General features: G+C 40.3%; 2 protein-coding genes across 7 annotated transcripts in view; one reads left to right on the top strand and one right to left on the bottom strand.

The window, feature by feature from the left end:
• Ance-3 (angiotensin-converting enzyme Ance-3) overlaps positions 1–21,002 on the bottom strand; it is a 52,809-nt gene that overhangs the window by 3,346 nt on the left and 28,461 nt on the right. For all 5 annotated transcript variants that reach the window (XM_076384065.1, XM_076384063.1, XM_076384061.1 and 2 more), the window contains exons 11-12: positions 11,621–11,761; positions 1,140–1,306 (exon numbers count right to left, since the gene is read on the bottom strand). In XM_076384065.1, coding sequence (XP_076240180.1) covers positions 1,140–1,306; positions 11,621–11,761 — 308 coding nt within the window. The remainder of the gene's footprint in view (positions 1–1,139; positions 1,307–11,620; positions 11,762–21,002) is intronic.
• LOC143182816 (uncharacterized) lies at positions 10,932–17,849 on the top strand. Of its 2 annotated transcripts, none has more exons than XM_076384067.1 (2): positions 10,932–10,946; positions 16,653–17,849. In XM_076384067.1, exons 1-2 carry the CDS (start codon positions 10,932–10,934, stop codon positions 17,724–17,726), a joined length of 1,089 nt encoding a protein of 362 aa, XP_076240182.1. In that variant the 3' UTR covers positions 17,727–17,849. The 2 variants fall into 2 exon arrangements, with proteins under 2 accessions (XP_076240182.1, XP_076240181.1); XM_076384066.1 differs by lacking the exon at positions 10,932–10,946 and adding an exon at positions 16,161–16,253.

The following is a 21,002-nucleotide window of genomic DNA, read 5'->3' as shown; positions in this document are numbered from 1 at the left end:
AGAATACGAGCAACAGGATTTATTGCTGATGGTTAAGAGCGTATGTGCTTATACATCTGCGTGGGAGTAAGGACAGTTAAAGATTAGTAGGAGTATGACATTGTGAAAATCAGAATATAGTGATCTACGAGAATCTACAAGGATAGCTAAGAAAGCTAAGTGAAAGAAATAGTTACAAGTACTTTGTTGTAACATTTTTCTTTAACTTGTATCCCTTTATACCTTGAAATAGATCCGCGGAATTATGATGTGTTGTACAGGGTGTTTGACAACAGGTGTCAGAAATTTTAAGGTGTCAATCTACAGGGCAAACTAGAACGAAAAACAAGAATAATAAAAAAATGGGTTGAAGACCTCATTTCAGAATTATTAATATAAGTTGGGGAAACGTTTAAAATTCACGTGAGATGTGTCTGACTTCGGACTTATTCTACTGATTTCGCTGTATTTAACTTGAAACTTATCTGTATTGACTTTGTCAGGTATGAATTGAGATTCACTTGCGATTTATTCTATTGGATTTGCTATGTCTGACTTGAAACTTGTCCTACTGACTTTTATGCTTGCCCTAGCTAGTGCACGTCGGCAGTAGAATAAGTTCCAAGTCAGACACATCTCACGCGTATTTTAGGCGTTTTCCTAACAATTAATAAGTCTGAAAAAACTTCCTAAACCTAGTTTTATCATTTTTTATTTTCATCCTATTTTGATACATAGAATCACCCTTTAAGTTTATGACACCTTTTGTCAAACATTTTGTATGTAGAACATCTCAAAATTACGAGTCAAGACATAGCATACAAACTTCTTGTATCAAGAACAATTTTAAAGCTCTTTAACAATTTGAGAATCCTGAGATTTCGTTTCATAGAAGTTCAAAAAGCGCTCTAGAAATTACACCCTCAATCTTGAATTGCACCATGTATCTCAAAGACGGATGATCACTTTTCAGTCCCTTGTAATAAAGAAGAATGTTCCTTTTCACTAATTCATTTCCTTAAATTTTGTTTTGTCTCGTCTCATAATTTTGGAGCAGTCCCAATAGTAAGCAATATTAGTCTTAACGTTGATTTGATTATTAAAGATAAGATTTCAGCAATATTCTACATCGAGGGAATGACAAAGTATAACTTTCTTACCGTAAGACCAGCCAACAACGTCACCAGTCCTCAGGTTCTCCGTTCTCAGCCAGTCCTCGAGAGGTCTGAAGTATTCCCTCAGCGCGGACGCGTCCAATCTGTCCTCGCCAATGGCTTCTTGAAGCGTTTCCTGCCACGGCACCGACGAGCCCCTCTCCATTATTCTTCTACGAATGATAAGAAATACTCGGTTACAACCTTTTCTCCCTTCACGTTTGCACGCAACGCCGGAAAAAACAAGGAAATTGCTCGCGTATATTCAAATTATTTCGGAGGGAAGCGTGTTCGCAATTTGATGGGCGTTGTTAGGGTTAACGAGGATCGCGGCTTTCTAGCGGCGTCGTTGCGACACAACGCTCTCACAATGGAAAAACCGCGGCGGAAAATCGTTGCTTGAGGAGAACTGGAACGAGAGAAAAATAAAGACGCGTAACGAGCCTCCTCGCTTCCACGCTGCCGCGATGCTAATTAGTCTACCTTTGGCAATCGTTCGCACTTCAGAGGCGTTCGAGCGTGACCCGTATCCGCGATTTCTCGTCCTGCGTGTCACAACTATATTCCCAAACTGATTACCTTGCTGAAATATTAAGCTTCTACACAAGCTTCATTATGATAATATGAAGCTCTGCTTTAGATAATGATGTTATGATGCTATGATGTTTTCTTTGATAAAAAGAAATAGGGGTGCTTGTGTGTAATTGTGTGTAAGTGTAATATAGGATTTTCTATTTCCTCCTGTGCTTTTGATTAGGTATCTTTGAGCAGTTATCATGGATGAAATGGAAGTCTAAATTTCTCATACTTATTAAATAGTATTTATCACATTTATCACAAAAAACTAAAAATATCAATTAGTACAACGTTTTCCTAAGTACCTATTACCAATTACTTAAGAAAATAGTCGAGAGAACTTCCACTATTTCAGCAAGTCTATTTTCCACCTCACAATCGCTTCATTTCGCCTTAATTTGCACCTAGATGCAAATTACTGCATAATCTCATTGGAGTTTCCCTGGTCGAGTCCATAAATGCATCGAACAACAATCCTACCGCATTCCCTTCAAAATAATGTACATCTTGATTTCAACGAGCTACTCCCACGCCAAGACTATGCTTTGCGTGGTCGGGTGCCGGTTGTTATGGCCATCACTGTCGTCATCGCTGAAGGAACCTACTTACGCCTTCCTCAGCCTCCCCATGGGACCATTTACTTCATTGGCAATGATTGGAGCATTTCGTTCTCAATTTCATCTCTTTCAAAATTCCAGCGGATCGCATTAATTGCTTGTTAGTCAATATGGATAGAATCTGTTTAATTCTAACGAGCTACTGTATAAATATTTCTTTCCTTCTATAAATAATTTACAGTACTAAATAATATCCTAACTTTCTTTTAAACAGTATAGGTCAACAGAAGCGTGTACAATAATGTATCATTCAAGGGGTTAAATTCATCACATGAACTCCAATATGTACGTCAATACGAGGTCGTCGACACGATAGCGAGGAACCCATTGAGAAATCGATTCGTCGATGACAATCTGAAAGACATGGCGCGCCAGCGGATCAATCATTTAAATACAATGATTGCACAACTGGTCCACGAGATAAAGCGAGAAGTTACACGACCCCGATACATCTTTGAATCACCTCGCGCATTTGCTGTATTTTATAGCATTTGCGGTAATTTACGGTAGTAAATTGTAAATGAACGGTCGAGTTCGTTAATATTACGATGGGATCAGCGTCGTAGGAAAAATTGTAATTCAGGCTCATTACGTGATTCGGTTCACTTTCAAGTCGAACCCGTTTCACCTGGTTATCCAAGCTTCTTCGCGTTAGCCGAGATAAACCCTTTCTCTTTCTCTTCTATTTCCCTTTCGGGTGCAACGCAACTTAGTGGGTATCAAATTAAACGACACATCGCCCACGTAATTTCAATATATCGAGATATGTGTTACATAAAGCAAATCCAATCATGTGTTGGCGTATCAGTGTCATGTCGGTTAAAGTTTCAGAGACGTTCGTTAATACGCAACGTTTCCTTTTTAGAACAGATTTATCTGCAGACAATGAAAATTGTCTGAAAGTCTTAGAAACCTTGCATAAGAGGCTACTTAGCTATTAATATCTCCATTTCGTCGTGGGGTAATCGTGGGGTCAATGGGTTAAAGGTCCGATGTAAAAGGCAATTGATTGGAGAGACGATTAAGGGGCTACATTCACCCGGATATTATAGAAGAACCGATTTTTTTTCCTGTACGACTTATATTGAGTTGATGTATGTGAAATTGCCGCTAGCATGCAACAGGGCAGTATTTCTTTATTTTTATCAATGTTGACTGTTACTAGATAGGTACTGTTACTGTCTATTAATGAGTTGTAAGTAATTAAAGAGGAAAATCAAAGATTGTATTATGTAAACTTTCTCATTTCAAATAACAATTTCATATTCACCAACTCAGTAACATAAAATGCACTGATTCTTATACTTCAAAAACTCACTTAATTTCCTTAATTCCACTTCAAAGCTAAAATCTCTTCAGAATACAACTTTTCTTTACTAGAACAAAAATTCTACAGTAGCACTTAGACACTAATCAACTATATGTAACTTCTTCAATTATTGAAGCCATTTTTTTCATAATTAGTGGTTCCACGAAATTGTAACCCGTAAAAGACGCTACTCAAAAGCAAAACAAACTTAGAATAATATAATAAATTGATTTCACAGAAGGTAAAAGTGTGGGTCGCTCTGATGTAATGCAACGAGCAATTTTTTGGAAAGTTATTTGGGTGCAGGTCGTAGCGCAACTCGCTTCCGGTTCCTATCAGGGGAGTAGGGGCTTGGCTTTCGTGGGAATCGACTGGTCAGGCAAAAACATTTCGGCATGCCCTCAATGTAATTTATATCGATCTCACGGTTTCCGGTGTTCACTGAGAAATCGCCACTTTCCTGCCTGGAGCTACAATATTTCGCAACGCGGGATGCTGGCTGGCCAGATTCAGCGCACCTAACGTGTTGCCCTGCTCCTACTGACCTTATCTACTTCTGGGAAAGGCAATTGTCGCGACCGACGCTGGCATTCGACAACCGGAAGTCTGTTAAGCTGTTCCGCTCGTGATTAAAGTTTTACTTCACATGTCGTAATATCTTCAGAGATACTGTTAGCCACAACGTTTGAATTATTTTGCGAATTACAGGAAATAATTTTAAGAAACAAACTGAAGTAACTGTAAATAGCTACGTAAATTCAATTTTATAGCTGTGTTCCAATAATAATAACTTAATGGTCTTAACTTTGAACGAAGAGAGATCTCATTACACGAGGCGATTTTCTTCAAAATTGGGGAATATTTCTGAAGTTTCCTCAGTTACTGAGAAGGTATTTTTAAACAAAATTGTTTATGTATATCATTCTAAAGATCTAGTGTTCATAATTAAAGCGTCTATCGTTGTGCTGGATGAATTGTTACATGTTGAACTTCTCCAAAGCCTTTTCCAGCCGAACAAGCTTGATTCAACAGTAGATTAATCTATCATATATCGTGCCAAAGTACTTCCATTTTAGTTAATTTCACATTAAACGTGTAGAGATCCCCTGCATTGTCTCAGAATATCGCGAATCTAACCCAAGCTCTAACGAAACCGAATGATTTACATTCGCCAGCACATAGAATCGAGTCACGAGCGCGTCTACGTTCGGTTCTACAGTTTTAAGGGTGATCTTTGACACACTGAGAGCTTGCTGTGGGAAACGCGTGTCATTTGACTTAAACGGGCTTCGGTTTTGCACGATCTTGTTTGCCTCTTGCCTGATAGAGACCTTGGGATACCTGTAGTGGGGTTTTGAACGCTGCAACCAGTTTCAATTGTTTCCATTATTATTATCATTATTGGAAAACGGCGCGTACATTTTCTCGGGGCTTAGCTCGTTGCTTAATTCTACTCCGCGTGGATCTTTCGAAAGACGTTTGCATCGATTGTTCCGCTATCTGCTGGATTCAAGGACGGACCCTCGATTTGCATGAATTTCGATCGATCTCTTGTTAATCACAGCCATTAAATGTTGATCGGATACGGGATAGCTGAATCTTGGGGGATCTGTTTGTCGATTGCCTGACGAGGGTCTTTGAAATATCGCTCGTATCCTTAATCCTATCTCTGTGAACGATGTACATGCATCTTCTGAGAAAATGATCACACCTTTGTGAAAAACACATGGGTACTTAAGTACATGGTAGAAAATAGAAATGCACTGAACGCATGATTACAAAAAAGTGACCATTACAGCCTGTATAAGTGCCTTAGAGGAAGTACCTACCGTACCTTCCACCAAATATTTTCGCCAGGAAAGTGGAGAACCATTACATAACACGGAAAACGATTAATTAGGTGCTGAAAAATATTTTCGATAACATACACCTTCCAAACGAATGAAAAATAAGTAACAATCAATTATTCCGACGTTAGCCCTGAATTAACATTCTCGTTCTATTTACGTTATTCAACTGCTTTCGTAATGGTCTTGCAAGGGACCAGGAAACAGGTAAAAAAAAGAAAATATTCAGTTTCCACAACTAGTCGAATCGCTAATAGACCAAGGAGTTCCAGGAAGTTGAAATCGTATCGAGAAGTCTGTCGCCGAATACACTGTTTCCCCGTCTTTCTCCGTGTTTTTGTGGGCAAGTCGAGTTACACTGCAAAACGGAAGTGCGACGCGTAACAAGTGGCACTGTGCGAGTTTCTTGTGGTGAGGCGCGTGTAATACGCGACACACGGCGCGTTTTTACGCGCGAACCGCAATCGCTTTCGTAACGCGCGTGGCGAGAGTCATCGAGATCGTCCTTCGATCGCAGGAAGTATCGAATGGACGAGCGCAGCTTCGATTTCGATCTATCGATCGATGGGCAATCGTATCCGCCTGCGAGACAGTAGTAAAGACTCAGAAGACCCTAAATCTTGGAAATAATGTTTTATTTATTTAATTTAGATAAGCAAAGTTTGGAAATTTATTCCGAAATTTTTTTTTTCCTTTCGTTTATTTCTGTCACAACATTCTTGTATTTTCCTGTCCTCATTTGTTGTTTAGTCTGTAGGGATATATCTGCTGAAGTTTTAGTGGAGCTTTTTGCATAAATTTTATGAACCTGATTCGAAGCGTGTTAGTATGCACGAACGTTATACAGTTGAAAATTGACAGTCATTTGCAATTTGATGTCTGTTTAAAGTAAATATAATGAGGCTTCAAATATTTGTAGATTTATTTATAGAAGACTAAAGGGAAAGTTGGTTACGGCGTTGTTGTTGATTGCCCATGATTTTGCGTTTGGTTGAAAAATGACAGGAAAGTGCTGTCCTCAACGAGGATGAACAGTTGAATAAATTTCAAGTGAAATACTGAAAGTTATAGAGGAGCGTATTTATGATTTGTAGCGGGAGAACGAGGATTACTTAATCCTTACAAAATTCCTAAATATGCGAAAAGATTTTGTAACTGAACAGGATCTGCAGCAACGACACTGATTTTGAATCAATCTGTAGTTTTAAATGCTTCCTGCAGCGTATTACTTAATCTTCCGATTATTATCATACAATTCGTCCTTTGTTTATAATTTATTTCCTGTTAACAGTGAAGCTTGCCCAAGTTTTCATTGAGCGTCATTTGTAGCATTTTCAATATGATAGAATTTTTAGTCGATTTCAGAAGCTTTCTATCTATCAAAAATATTCACTTTCCCGCAAAAGGTATTATTTATATTTTGTATAATCAGAATTTCATAACCGAGAGCGAACGCACATTACGAACAGGCGTTTTCTGGTCTTTAGATTCTCCCAAGCGATACGAGCAATATATTATCGCGTACCACATATTCTGACACTTGCATCGCTTTTAATTGCTCTTTATTCGCGATTCTTGCACTTGTTTTGATTGGAAAGAGAAGAAGATACAATAATATCTCCTTGCACGTGGCATGAATAAATTCATCAGCATCAAAAGTTTTCGCTTGAAATTCGTTTTAAAAAAATAATTTTATCATAGATATCTGGAATCTCTGAAATATTCGAAATTCTTTTAAGCTATGTCTTTACACGAATTAGAGACACAATTTTACTATTACACTGACCATTGCAACATTTTTCATGGCCACAGCTGAAAAGTAGGATTATTACTACAATTTCAACAGCGTTGCGAAATGAAACCTGTCTTCTAAGGTAAAGAAAAACTTGATTGTTAAAAAAATACTGTACTGTGGTGATGTTCAAATACTGTGATTTGGCATTACGCAACAACGTATCTTTTCCAGCCAATTAATCGACTGATTGACCGAAATTCTTCGGATCGAGCCGCAATCTTAATCAATTTGATAGTCGAACAGAATTAACAATCTCGATATCCGCTAGTACACGTGTGTCGTCAGAGGATCGAGAAACGGACGTCAGATTGGCAGAGAAATTGCGGAACTGAATAAAGGTTTCCCTCTCGTTGACCCAGATAACCGTGACTACCGGAGATTGTCAAGGGAGGCGATCGACTTGCAGCGAGATCGATAGAATACGACTCGGACTGAGATCTAACCACGCGATATTTTCAATTAGGCCACGTGCACCGCTCGACTTCTATGCAATTTGGCATTTGTCGAAGGTTATCCTTTTTAAATAAATATTGCGTCTTCGTCGAACTTCGGGAATCAGATTCGTACGTTTCAGTTTGTCGTATTATTCTCATAAGTAGGAATTTTTCAAATTATGTTTTCCTCCGAATTTTTGATCAATATTTTGTTAATGTGCTTCCTCGTTAAGTTATTTTGGGGATGCGTATTTTCGAAGATTCCACAAATAGGGAAAATATATCAGTCGTTATTAACACCCGATCGTGACGAAACAATGCGGAAAGAGTGAAATTTACTGTTTAAGATGCGAATTAAAGATTCACGAAGATCCCAGATATTTTTCTGTTTAACGCCCACGGATCGCCATGTCGAGGGCCCGTTGCAAATCGCGAGTGATTTATGAAGGATTGATCGTTGCGTCCATGTCGATGCAAATCTCGCTTTCCTTGGGCCCCACGCATTGAGATCTCCTGACCGATGCGAAAAGGACGTACGATCGTGATTGAAATAATCTATAATCGATAGAAGGTCTACTCTATCCGTTTTCTGAGCGTGTGTACTCATTGACGGGAGTCTGGCAACATTAGATATAAGATTGAAAGATGACGAGGATCTCGTATGGATAATATAAGATTTCGAACAGAAAGTTCAAAAACGTCGATAAATTATATCACTTTTGCAAATATATTATTCCTTTTAGTAAGAAATTGTAGATTCAAAAAGATTTTGAATTTTAAAATAATGATTGAATGCTAATTTCTTCATTAACTCAAAACAACTTCAGCTTTCTAATGGAGGTTCAACAAATATGAGAAAGATTTCACAAATCAGGAATTTATATTCTATTCTATTCTGTTTTGCTCATTTTATTATAAAGACAGAGAATTCTTCGTTTAACCATTTCACGAGAGTAATAAAAGATAGTAAAAAAGGATAATAAACAGTAACATCTGGGGCAGAATCGACTGTAAGTACATTTAATCCTCCACCTCGTTCACAGTTCGACTTTGCTTCATGGAGTCGTCCATGAAATGTTTGGCGATCCTTAACGGCTCATAAACCGTTTAAATTGGTGTCGACATTTACAAAAAAATTGATGTAACCGATTGCGACATCGTTATAGACTCTAGTTGGTGTTGGATATAAAAGTGATACGGAGAAATTGGTGGACTGTGATCAATAATGTCAGAAACAAGGATTTTACGGTCAAAAAGCTGCACATGCTGCTTTCGTAATCGGTAGACTGTTCCTGGAACTCGATCACTTGACTACATCAATAACATTTTCTTTTCATCTGACTTATATTGCAGTTTACCCTTTCGTGACGATCTAGAGTTTCATTGTGTTTGTGGGTGCCGCGAACTTTAACGAGCGTTTCGGCTTCTGGAGAATCCATCTCATTAATGTGTACGATTCATGAATATGGATTGTATTATAAACTTCTATCGCGGCGTGAAACTGGTTGGGAGTATATTGGAAATTGAGCCTGCGCGAAAATTTTAGATTTTGAACGGTATACGGTTGTTCCTGTTTCTTCTACCCTTCTATCTACTGAATAATTACTGCATAATTTTATATACGCTTGCATTATGGAAATCAAAAGATTTTTGCATCTAATCCATTATACATGGTACTATAGATTCTAATCTATTCTAGTCTACGTTGTGTGATACAAATGTAGATTTTAATCTGTCATGGCCTTGTCGACTTGTGAAAAGAGTTCGATAACATTTTTTACACTTTCTCTAGTAAAGAGGTTTTTATTCTAGAGCCTTGATTGGAATTTATGGGATGTTCTTTAAACTACTGTCTATTTTGGTGAAATTAAGTTAGTCTCAAACGACTGTTTGACCAAAGTACACGATATCTTCTCGAACATCTCATTAAATTTGAAAGTTCCACTTCTAAGATGATCAAACTGAATGTCATAAAATCTCGTCATAAAAATTCAACCAGCGGGTTTCAAAAATTAAATAAGGAACCAGTCTCCAGATATCAAATAATTTTTTCATTATTAAAGCAAAAAAAACAGTAGAGACGATTATGAACCATTTTAGGATCACATCGTCGGCATTCATTCTTCTGATTGGGTGTTAAAATCGAAAGTTCGCCGAAAATTCAGCCTTGAATACTAACCAGGTCAAGATATCAGAACCCTTTCCTTTTCTTTCTTTTTTTTTCCTTTGAAAGCTTCTTTATTGGTGCTGTTTCTGGGAATCAGGCCAGATGCCTATGCTGTGAATTAATGAGACAAAAATGAGCGAAATTTTCGATCACCAGATTCCTTTTTTGGAATTCATGAAAAAACAGATTCGTGATTCCTCGAAAGTTATCTGAGAAATAAAAGAGTTGAAATGAAATTGCAGAAACTTCAATAACATGTGATTAGCAACTGAGTTAAATAAAAATTGCTTAACCAAATATTTTGACAAATTAGTCAATAATTTGTTATTCAAAAGGTATATTCTAGAGGTTCGAAACCTGATAGTTAGAAGATATTAAAACTAAAAGTATGCAAATAAAAGGTGCACCTTTCAGTAGATAATGACCGTACATAACCACCGATAGTTTTTTGTATGGATATTCTACTCGTAAATGACACGCAATTGTAAGTAACTGTAGGATTATATTGCTCGTTTCCTCTCTGCTGATTTACTCAATCGTTAGCAAACGACCTGCAAAATTTTTGAAACTAGATGGTCGAGTGCATTCCAATCGCGGTTTCTTTTTATCGACAGTCACCTTAAAAACACATATTTTTTCCCATAACATATGTGCTCGAAAACCTGACGCGCGACGGTTTCGAGCCAGACGATAAACAAAATTCTGGAATGCAACCGAAATTTCCGTTCCGACACGATCTAAATTTGGACACCAACGTTCAACAGTTTTTCACACTAGTTTTTTTAACGTCGTTCTACTCAATTTTGGACGAGACGATCGTTAATTAAGGAAAGAATATCGTTCAGCGACGAGAGACCAGTTCCATATTGATTATTCGATTAGCCAGACCGAAAATTATCAACTTGTTAGCGATATTGGCTTCGTTGTATACCTTTATCCTGCGATTCGGTTTATTTAAAAATGAGCAAAGAAATCGTTTTGGCAGCCACCTTTCGTGCCATTCTCTCGTCAATCTCATTAGTCGAAGTTACGTTCACGCTTTACGACACTTTAATGCGGCCTTTGCTAGCAAACCGGCGCTCGCGTCTTTTCTTACAAGAAACGCCACTTTGTAGCGCCGATAAAAAGGTGCCGACTGTTTGGTGCATTTGTCATCTCGCTGAAAGAGTTATTTGCTTCGCGAATTTAGATCTCAATTATCTCGAATGAAACTCTTAATGGTACTTTTGTGAAGCGGAGGAATTGGATTTGAAGAGAAGTCTCTGAATACTTTTACCAAATGATTGCATTAAACTATCTGAATTTCTTTGTCTCTCGATCTTAGAGATCAACTCGAGAAGTTCTTTTAGACGAGACACTTGGGAAAAATTAATTTACTGTGTACTGAGGAATATTTATTTCCTCCTATCTTCTTTTATATTTTAATTTAGTTCAGTCACCTGATATATTTTCTGACTTATTTTAAATAAGTATTGACTTCTGTGTCATAGTTGACCAGCCGTCACCAATATCTCAGTGATGTCTGATCACTAATTACTGTATTCACTGTTATCTTTAAATACATGAACGTCGCGTCGTTTACTTATCAGAATATGTATAAATAGAAACTCTGTCCTTACAACATAACAGACGCCACGCGTTTCATCTAATAGCTTTCCCATGGTCTTCAAAAAAAATTTCTCTAAATTTCCATAAGAAATCTTAGACGAGGTATCGCAAGAAAGACAGAACTTATTACTCACCCTAATATTCTACCCGCTTCCGGGCTCCTGTAGAAGTCGCATCTGTGCAAAGGTCTTCTAGGATCGTCAACGCTTCTCTGTCCAGCTGCCTGGCAGAGCGCTCGATAAATCTGGAATTGAAGAACCCCAGCGACGAAGTTTCTGTGAAATATGAGAGAAAGCGAATTAAACTCGTGCCTTGCGATTTCCCTATCGCTAATCTCATACCTATGCGTAGATATGTAGATCAGTGACATTAATCGAGATCACAGGGTGAAATGTAGACATTTCTAAGTTGACGAATTCCTCTCCCTTCTATTTCTACCGACTCACATAATAGACACAGTGAAAAGTGGGTACAGTAAACGAGCCAAAGCTGAAACCTACTCGAGCAAAGGAACGACTAATTGCTGAGGCGTTTAATGACCCCTGCAACGGTAGCTTTTTCACAAAGGCATCGGCGATGCCTCTTCAAGGCCAGTGTCATCGAGGTCGCTAGCTAGAATTCCTTTGACGAGACCTAGTACTCGATATAGCTCTACTCTGGGCAGGTCGTCAGACGAAGACACAGTGAGAGCAAGATGAGAACGATGTACGTACGATGATGTACCTTTCACTGCGACTCTTAATCGACAACGACCTTTACGCAATAACGTGGAACTGTCCTCCGCTGAGATTCAACTGTTACGACGTGACAGTCTACTTTCCATCGAAAGGCGGTTACTTTTATTCTGGAAATTCTTACGACTGCGATCGAAAGTGAGGGATCCCACTCGGTTTCGTCTGCTGACAGTATCGGTTCGCTTTCGTATAACTGATCTTGCTTTCAGCTTGATGGAAGATCTTTGGAGCGACGCTTACGAAAACCTTGTCGCGTTTAGATTAGGATTAAGTTAGGTTTTAGTGTTCCTTGAATTTAATGTGCTCATGGATTGCGGAATATCATCAAAGGTGATGTCCCTTCATTCATCACGTATAATCCATATCTGTTTCGCAGAATCTGTAGATATACAAAAATCCTTGAAACAGATATGAAAGTTTATATGTAATTACAAAATTGAAAAACTGTATTGACTAAGATCTTAGATTTTGTTTTAAATACATGTTCCTTCTTCGTCTTCCTAGAGTGTCCTTAGTGGGGCATTCGATTTATCGAAATCTAGGTAAATAATTTCGTAGTTGTACGTCGTAGTTGTTATGTAATAATTATTAATTTTCAATGATCGATCGACTAACGGTAACTATACAGAATGGGTATGTAGGTCTGGGTTAGTTAATTATAGACTGGCGACACTCGACTAGTCGGCTTGGAGTCTCATTTCGCGTTCCTCCAACAAGATTTACTTTCGAAATTCTCTCAGATTTTCAGTGATTCATGGTTCAAATCCGATCAGAGGAGCTGATGGTAGCTTTGATGAACACGAAATTGAACAGTGAATCGAATGATTACACGGCCCGCACGCGAGCATTCTTGTATTCTATTGATTTGACCTTTGAAATCTGCCCACGTGGTCGTAGGAATAAGCAAATCGCGTATATTGATGCCGTGGGGAATCCAATAGGACATAGCGTCTTGGAATCTATGCCAATATTCAAGCAAAGGAAAACACCTGCGACAATAATTGTATTCAAGGTGAGGCCTTCTCTGTGAATGGCAAACCTAATGATTCATGGATCCGCGTTGAAGTAGCTTTTTCAAGTGCACTTATCTCGTGTAATAATTGTGTCATATTTATAAATGCAATTAATGCTTAAATTAATTAAAACCTCAGAATCGTAAAAGCTCTATCTGTGAATACGATCTGTTTCACACAAAGAGAACATTAGATATCACATTTCGATTGACCTCACATGAAATCAACTTTCAAATTCCTCGTATTCTGTCGTAGAAATCAATTTTAGGACCTCTTGTGGTGATATTCCGGAATGTTGTGAAAAAGAAACTAGACTCGTGTTGTGGCCCCTTTGTTGAAATACATGATTTCTGTTTTTGGATGATTTGTGAAAAATATCATTTCTCATCGAAGGCTTTCTCCACTGAAGTTGAACGTAGAGAAATAGTGAACCTATGGTTATCTAATTTGACAAATGATCAGTGTCTTCCTCGTAGGTTCCTTAATTATTTACTTTCATCTTCAGATATATCAATCCCATTAATAAAAAGGCAATATTAGTTTGAACCCATATAGTGTTATCTTTTACCTACATTTAGTTAAATACTTATAATTAATTTCTGAAAGCATAACGTATTCCTTGGTAAAGTGCTAAGGTTCCCACAGGCCACAGATTAACATGAGATATTTGCAATGACCGGGAATATTACATATTTGCAGTGGATCTGCTTCGACTAAAGACTGGTTTAGGCGTATCATAATTCAGTAGCGAATCTGTCTTCATGAAATATTCAAAAACACAGGGAATACCATTGGTTTGAACTCTCCATTAATATAAGTAGTTGCAAGTGTCTACTATAAATTGCTGCCAAGAATAAACACAAAATCTCACGGTACAGTTCGCTTCCTCATTGTCTCTAAAGCTGCATGTGCGTACCTGCACGCATCGTGATGTACCTGTTGCGTAACGATAGGCCCTAGAAAAGCATTTTTGCGTTTCCAGCAGACATTGGTGCGCCAACGTCGTGGCGTACGTGTTGAAGAAAACGGAACCTGAGTACGAACCGAGAGAGGGAAATCGTGACGTAGGGAGTTCGCCTGTCTCATGAAAGGAAGCAATGGTTGCACCCATGAGATCACGACGGTGGATAAATCCTACGAGAGAGCCTCTTACGAGACTCGCCCTCATAATCGATCGAGATTGGCTCGAGAGGAAAAGTACGAAATTGGTTCAAGGAAAGGCACGAAAATGGTTCAAGGAAAGGCCAGAAGATCGAATTTTATGTGGTCAGAAAAAATGAAATGTAGTAAACTGCCTTCGGAGGAAGGTTACGAGAATTTATCGAAAGGTAAATCGATCACGCAGGATGCTCGTTTTCAGCGAAAGTTTCCCTTTCACGCAGAATTCCACGGCGAGAAGGGTTGACGATGAGTAATTTGGACGTTGGAGAGGGAAACGGGGCCAGGAATAGGGATCGTAATTAAGAGAGATATTTCACGTGTTGTCGCGATGGAATGCAAATTACGCGGCAAGTCAGAGACGGAGCAATGCAATTTACTTGGAGGAAATTTGTACGCGTTGACTTTTACAACGTTGCGTCAGATGTATGTATGAAGTTTCTGAAAGTTGTTGAAAAGTTTGATTGGACCTCAGATCTTGGAGCTGATGGAAACACGTGAAATTTAGTAACCCTTAATAAATTTTCCCTTATTACATATTTTTTTGATTTTTATTATATCTATGTACAGATATTTCGAGAACTATAAGGAACTTAATATTGTTGTAAGTTGTGAAAGGGACAGTGAAAATATCAGTGAATAAGTGAACGCAAATGTGCTCTCTAGCGATACTGTCCAGCAAATGTATATGTACGCTAATGATGCAAATGAGTTTAACCGAAATTTTAGATTTAATCTAAGTCAGAGTATTGTGGAGCATGGCAAAACATTTTGTATTTATGAATTCCTGCGTTGTTAGGCTGTTGCGACAGGAACCAGAATATCCAGAATTTTAATTTTATTATAATTCTAAAAAAACAGCTCTATACCTATTTATATTTTAGATGTTTCCTTAGTCTGTACATATTGTTTTAATATTCTATTTAAAATTTAATATCCAAGTTAAAATGCATTTAGTATTACCGAAGTATTACTAAAATATACTAATATCACCTCGAATCCTTGCTAAAATTAAAATGCAAAATCTTTCGACTATTTCCAAACATACAGGTATACAAACTTGTAAATCATGACATCCTTATTACACAATATCTCATAGGATTAATTGCAATAGATTAGTATCAAGATCACTATCACAAATACTTCAAGATTACTTAAACTTGAATTTAAACCCAGTGAAGTAACCACGAAAGCACAACCATTAGTTCCATATTCAAACATCCAATATCTCAACTCACCAAACGTTAAGCAGACAACCCAATAATTAGAAGCTCCAAGAAGCATCATATCCTCTACTGCGAGAGCTTCAAGAACCAATGCAAGTCCTATTCTTCCATCGTCAAATAAAATATCAATAATAATAGCAACGTGACTACGAGCCCTATCGAAGAGTCAGCAAGCCTATTAGCTACTGAACTTACAAGCATCCAGGAATCTCGGCCCAGCAAACTCCGATGAAACAACTGGCCACGGAAAAATGTCGAACTTCGATCGTTTAGCGCGCGATACGACTCGCACGTTAGGATATCGGTGGCGGGTGTCCGCGTTACGGTGGACTTCCAAGGCGGAGCACAGTGGGGATTCCGCGTCGAGGAAGAAGAAAACGAAAACCATAAGGAGAGGGACGTTTTCGTGCAGCGTGGGGGAAGGAGACGCCGTGTTCCCCAAAGGGGAGTGGTAGCCGCCGATCGTGGTCGTTCTCCGCGAACAAAGAGGTGTAACGTGGGGGGTACGCAAGCTGGGCCCCGGGTGGCGAAGGCGAAAGTAAGCCGCGTATATAAGGCGACGAACAGGCGGCAATCAGCATCCAGTTCACTTCTGGACGCACCTTGAATATCTCGAGAAGAAAAATGAAAATCTTGGTACGTCTATCGTCGTGTAGACCGACAATGTCGGTAACCGGGACCGGAAGCATTCGTCGAGTGACGGGGAGCCGCGGAGTGCACGATTTCCATCGGGGAGTGCCTTTCCGTCGCGAAGGGAATCGTAACGTATCCGGTTGCGGGGAACTGGAACGGTCCTAGACTCGCGGTAGACAGTGATCTCGTGTCGCGGAGAGTTGATCGGGTCCTCTTGAATCTCTTCGATATGTCTTAGCTATTGAAACGTCGAAATTGGAGATCTATCTAACTTGCTTTCGTCGTTTAAAAAACTCGAAATCGAGCTGTCCATTGACAACCGGTTCTACCGTTTGCTTTCGGTTTCGTTCGCGACCGTCGAGACGACTCGACACAGGATACTGACGTTCATGTGGGTTCTAGGTCTACGCGACGGCTATCGCCCTCCTGGTTTCGGCCACATGGGCTGAGGAAGTGGAAAAGTCGGCTGAGAAAGCTGTAGAAGACAAGTCGACGAAGAAACAAGAGAAACGTGGTCTGTTGGGTCTCGGCTACGGCTACGACGGCGGCTACGACATTGGAGGTGCTGGACATGGTGGTCTCGCACTGTCTGCTGGCTACGGTTATGGTCTGAATGGCGGTTACGGTGGACACATCCTTGAGGGTGGTCACGAGCACGTCAAGGCCGTGACCATCGTCAAGAACGTCCCTGTTCCGTACCCCGTGGAGAAACACATACCCTACCCTGTGGAGAAGCCAGTAGCAGTCCCTGTAAAGGTTCCAGTACCACAGCCCTACCCGGTGGACAAGCCCTACCCAGTCAAGGTGCTCGTCAAGGTCCCAGTTCACGTACCACAACCGTACCCAGTGGAGAAGAAGGTTCCATATCCCGTCCACGTGCCCGTCGACCGTCCATACCCCGTCAAAGTCTTGGTACCCCAACCTTACCCCGTGGAGAAGCAAGTACCAGTCCCAGTTAAAGTACTAGTGCCACAACCGTACCCCGTAGAGAAACAAGTCCCAGTGCCAGTCAAAGTACCAGTCCACATTCCAGCCCCGTACCCAGTGGAGAGGATTGTCAAGGTCGCAGTCCCAGTCGACCGTCCCGTCCACATCCCTGTACCCAAGCCTTACCCCGTGCACGTAGACAGGCCTGTCCCCTACCCAGTTGAGAAGCCAGTGCCAGTTGAAGTTAGGGTTCCAGTCGACAGACCGTACCCAGTCCCAGTGGAGAAGCCCTACCCGGTTGCAGTGAAGGTACCAGTACCACAGCCGTACCCAGTCGAGAAGCCAGTGCCCTACCCAGTGGAGAGGCCAGTGCCCGTCGAAGTCAAGATCCCAGTCGACAGACCGTACCCCGTCCACATCGAAAAGCCAGTACCTTACGCCGTTGAGAAGCCTGTTCCATACCCAGTCAAGGTGCCAGTAGCTGTTCCAGTACATCACGAACCTGCCTACGCTAGCGATTGGGCGGGTAACAACGGTTACTACCACTAAAGATCCTCCCCCCGACTGGTGTTCGGTCGGTGCTCGATACGGATAATCGAGCGGTGACCAAACGCGCCAAATCATCGACAGTCTTAGGTTACACAAGAAGAACGGACGATGTGGCACGCGTCGATAGACACACACATGTACACGTACACGCACTCAAATCGAAAGATACTCAAGTAGACGCCTCTTCATTCTTGTACCTGGATAACAACGACGGGAAAGATTTCCGGCAATAAAGACTATTCAAAGGATTTCTCTGGTCGAGGTCGATCGTGCCGAGCCCCCAATATGGCGACGCGTGTCACCGATAGGAACGCGAAGAGATACTCAGAACTGGAGTCCGTCTTGCAGCGGCCTCCGCTCGACTACAGCTTATCTCACCATTTTTCTACTGATAATATAGCAAAATATGTATTTTTTTACGAAATATAAATGTTAATAATTGTAAAATGCTTAGTATTCGACGTCTCGAACTGCAGCTCGAGACTCGAGCCACCCTTGACCCTTTCGCCTCCGTTCTCCCAGTTTGCGCTTTCCTCCGAGACATCACGATGCGTTTAACGAATTTTCACTTTCATTTTCCGCATGCACGGTTCACTAACGAACCACGATGTTCCCGAGAGGATCACCGAGCGTTCTATAATGATATTTACCCGATAGTTTCAGAGACAATTACCGCGTCCCCAGTGGATCGGTCCTCGTAATTTATATTTTACAAGGTTGTGGAAACGTGCAGCGTCACGATCGAATGGCCGCTTTCTTGCCGAGTCGCGAATTAGTTTAATTAGCAATGCATCGAATATTTTGCAAGTGAAACGTATTCGCGGTCGATCGACCGCCAGGGCATAAGTAGTTATCATTCAAATAAATGGTTGCCCGAGTTCTATTCGGAACTTTCGTTCTCGACGATGGTTGTGCACGCGTGCACAAAAGATAGTCTTATCGACGTCGCGAAATCGGACGGGCGCGACCCAGTTCGCACGCTGCCAAGACACCCTTGCCAAATCGATGCTCTTGATCACCTCTTCGCGCGTCCACGTATCCTCGTAATTTGCTGCGACGCCGCGCTCGACAGCTCCGTTCCTCTACAACCCACTTCTATTTTCTTGAGGAAGGAGGAACCCTGAGGGCGGGAGGTTTCTCGATTGCTTTCAAATGGCGACGACTCGTGTACTGGGTAACCCAAAGCTCTAACCTCGAGTTCCGTACCGTGAGAACAGCGATTGTCATTTTTCACAGAATTTCTGGATGGGAGTTTCAAACTTTCGACGTATCGATTGGAGCCACTTAAACGTTCTTTGAATAAATTTTACTCCAATCTTCATATATCGAAGTTGATTTATCAATAATCGATTGACCTCGTTCGCAGTTAGGTTACCTAAGTCTTCTAGCCACGCTTGCACTTTGTAAATTCTATCACGAACCTAGTAGTTCCTACTTCCTTTCCTTAAAAATATGCAATTATCTTAAATATTTTACTTAAAAGCAAAAATCGTTTCCCCTTGCCGATTGGCAGAACAGAACTCACGAAAGTTCTCGGCGGAAATAAAAGAAATACCGAAGCCTGTGTTCCGGAACTTTGGCAACAATCAAGAAACGTTCAATTACCTTCGTTGCGCGTTCGTTAAGCAACCACATGCGCCCATTATCATTCAGCTACTCGATTTCAATGCGTAAAGAGTGCCCTATGTGGAAACTTCCTAATGACGAAAAACTGAAGAGGTCCACGAGGATTAAGTCTCCAAACTTAGTGATTAAAACTCTGAGGGGATTAATTAGTGGAAGCATGAACCATGTGCGTGGCTGTGCATCAGTTAGCTTCGGTACAGCTTTGGGAGAACGATTTTCCCAGCGGAAGGCGGCGAAGCATGTCGAAGATCGCGCCACCGCAGTTAATTTGACCACGGCGTCAAGTTCTGCGCTTCGACCCACTTTGGGCCGTGCCCAGCCAGACACTTGACTCACGAACGACTTACATGCTCGTCCGTCGAACGAGCCAAGCTGTTACGCAACCAGCCGCACGCGACTTCGGTTGAGGCTGAAAGTGAGAGACCCGCCTCTTTGCCTCCGAGCAAGAGACTAACTTTTACAGTGATATCGAATAATCTCCTTTAGATAGACAGTGAGTTTTTGTTCCTTATTTTTAGTACAGTTCGTGATATCGAGTTCGTTTTAATGAAATTTCTATCTTTGAGGAATAAAGTAGGAGCAAAGATCATGTTTTGTTTTTGCTTGGTTTAAATGACATTCTGCTTTTGATTTTTTTATTAGCCCATAGATGTTATATTTATTATGAGTTCTGTCTCTTTGGAATCAACTCTAGAAGAGGAATTAGTGATCGTGGGGGTACCTGAAGTGAAGGTGTCGAAAAGATATATAGTCAGGGGATTTTTTTTGTGAGAACATTTGTAAGGGTTCAGATCCCCTTCCCTTGAAAACAGAACGGATATACTGACAGTTGACAATCACTAGCTATGCATTGATCTTCTCAATTGGATTTAAATTGAGGGAGGTGTGGTGAAGCTTAGAAAGTGGGGTGTAATAACACCTTTACAACACTTTATAGAAGCTCGATACCACGCAGGAAATATTATAATCTACTGTGTACGTGTTAAGTAAATGGTGTTGTAGTAAATACCTAAGTAAAACAAATTCTAATTGCAAAACTGAAAATGTAAAGTTATTAAAATGTTTCATAAAATCCTAAATTTCATTTTTATGACACATTTACTCCTCGTTTTATGTAGCAAAGTTCAGTAGAGCAATTTCATTTAATGACATTCTGTGACTTTTATTTCCTTTTTTAGCATTGCATACTATGTCCCCATTTATGTTCTAATGTTTGAATTTACCGCGTTCTAGACTTTCACGAACTTTTTACTGCGACGAGCGTCGATAAACTAGCAGCACAACGTTTTCAGTAACCGATACTAGATACACGCTTACGACTTATCCATCACGATTTTATCACTTAAAAAAGCGTGTAGAGTACTTTCGAACAATTTGTCTATGCGATCAAAGCGAATTATCGAATCAGGTTTTATTGCTTCAAAATAACGACAGTAATATTATTATGCAATCAGATTGTTAGTAACCCACTGTGGGAAACTGTATCGACTGTAGTTACGACAGCCTATTGCCAGTCGAATTACTGTCAATGAAAGAATATGCTCAACAAATCGCATAATGATGAGAGCTCAATTCGCTATAAGTGGCGCCAAGGACCGAAATCGTTCAAATTTTCTGTGATTCCAATTTAAACGGAGGTAAAGTCTGTGA

The sequence above is a fragment of the Calliopsis andreniformis genome, chromosome 9 (assembly GCF_051401765.1).
Source record: "Calliopsis andreniformis isolate RMS-2024a chromosome 9, iyCalAndr_principal, whole genome shotgun sequence".
In the NCBI taxonomy this organism is placed as follows: Eukaryota; Metazoa; Arthropoda; class Insecta; order Hymenoptera; family Andrenidae; genus Calliopsis; species Calliopsis andreniformis.
Note: the sequence above shows the minus strand (reverse complement) of the source record. Positions and strands in the feature narration are given on the sequence as shown.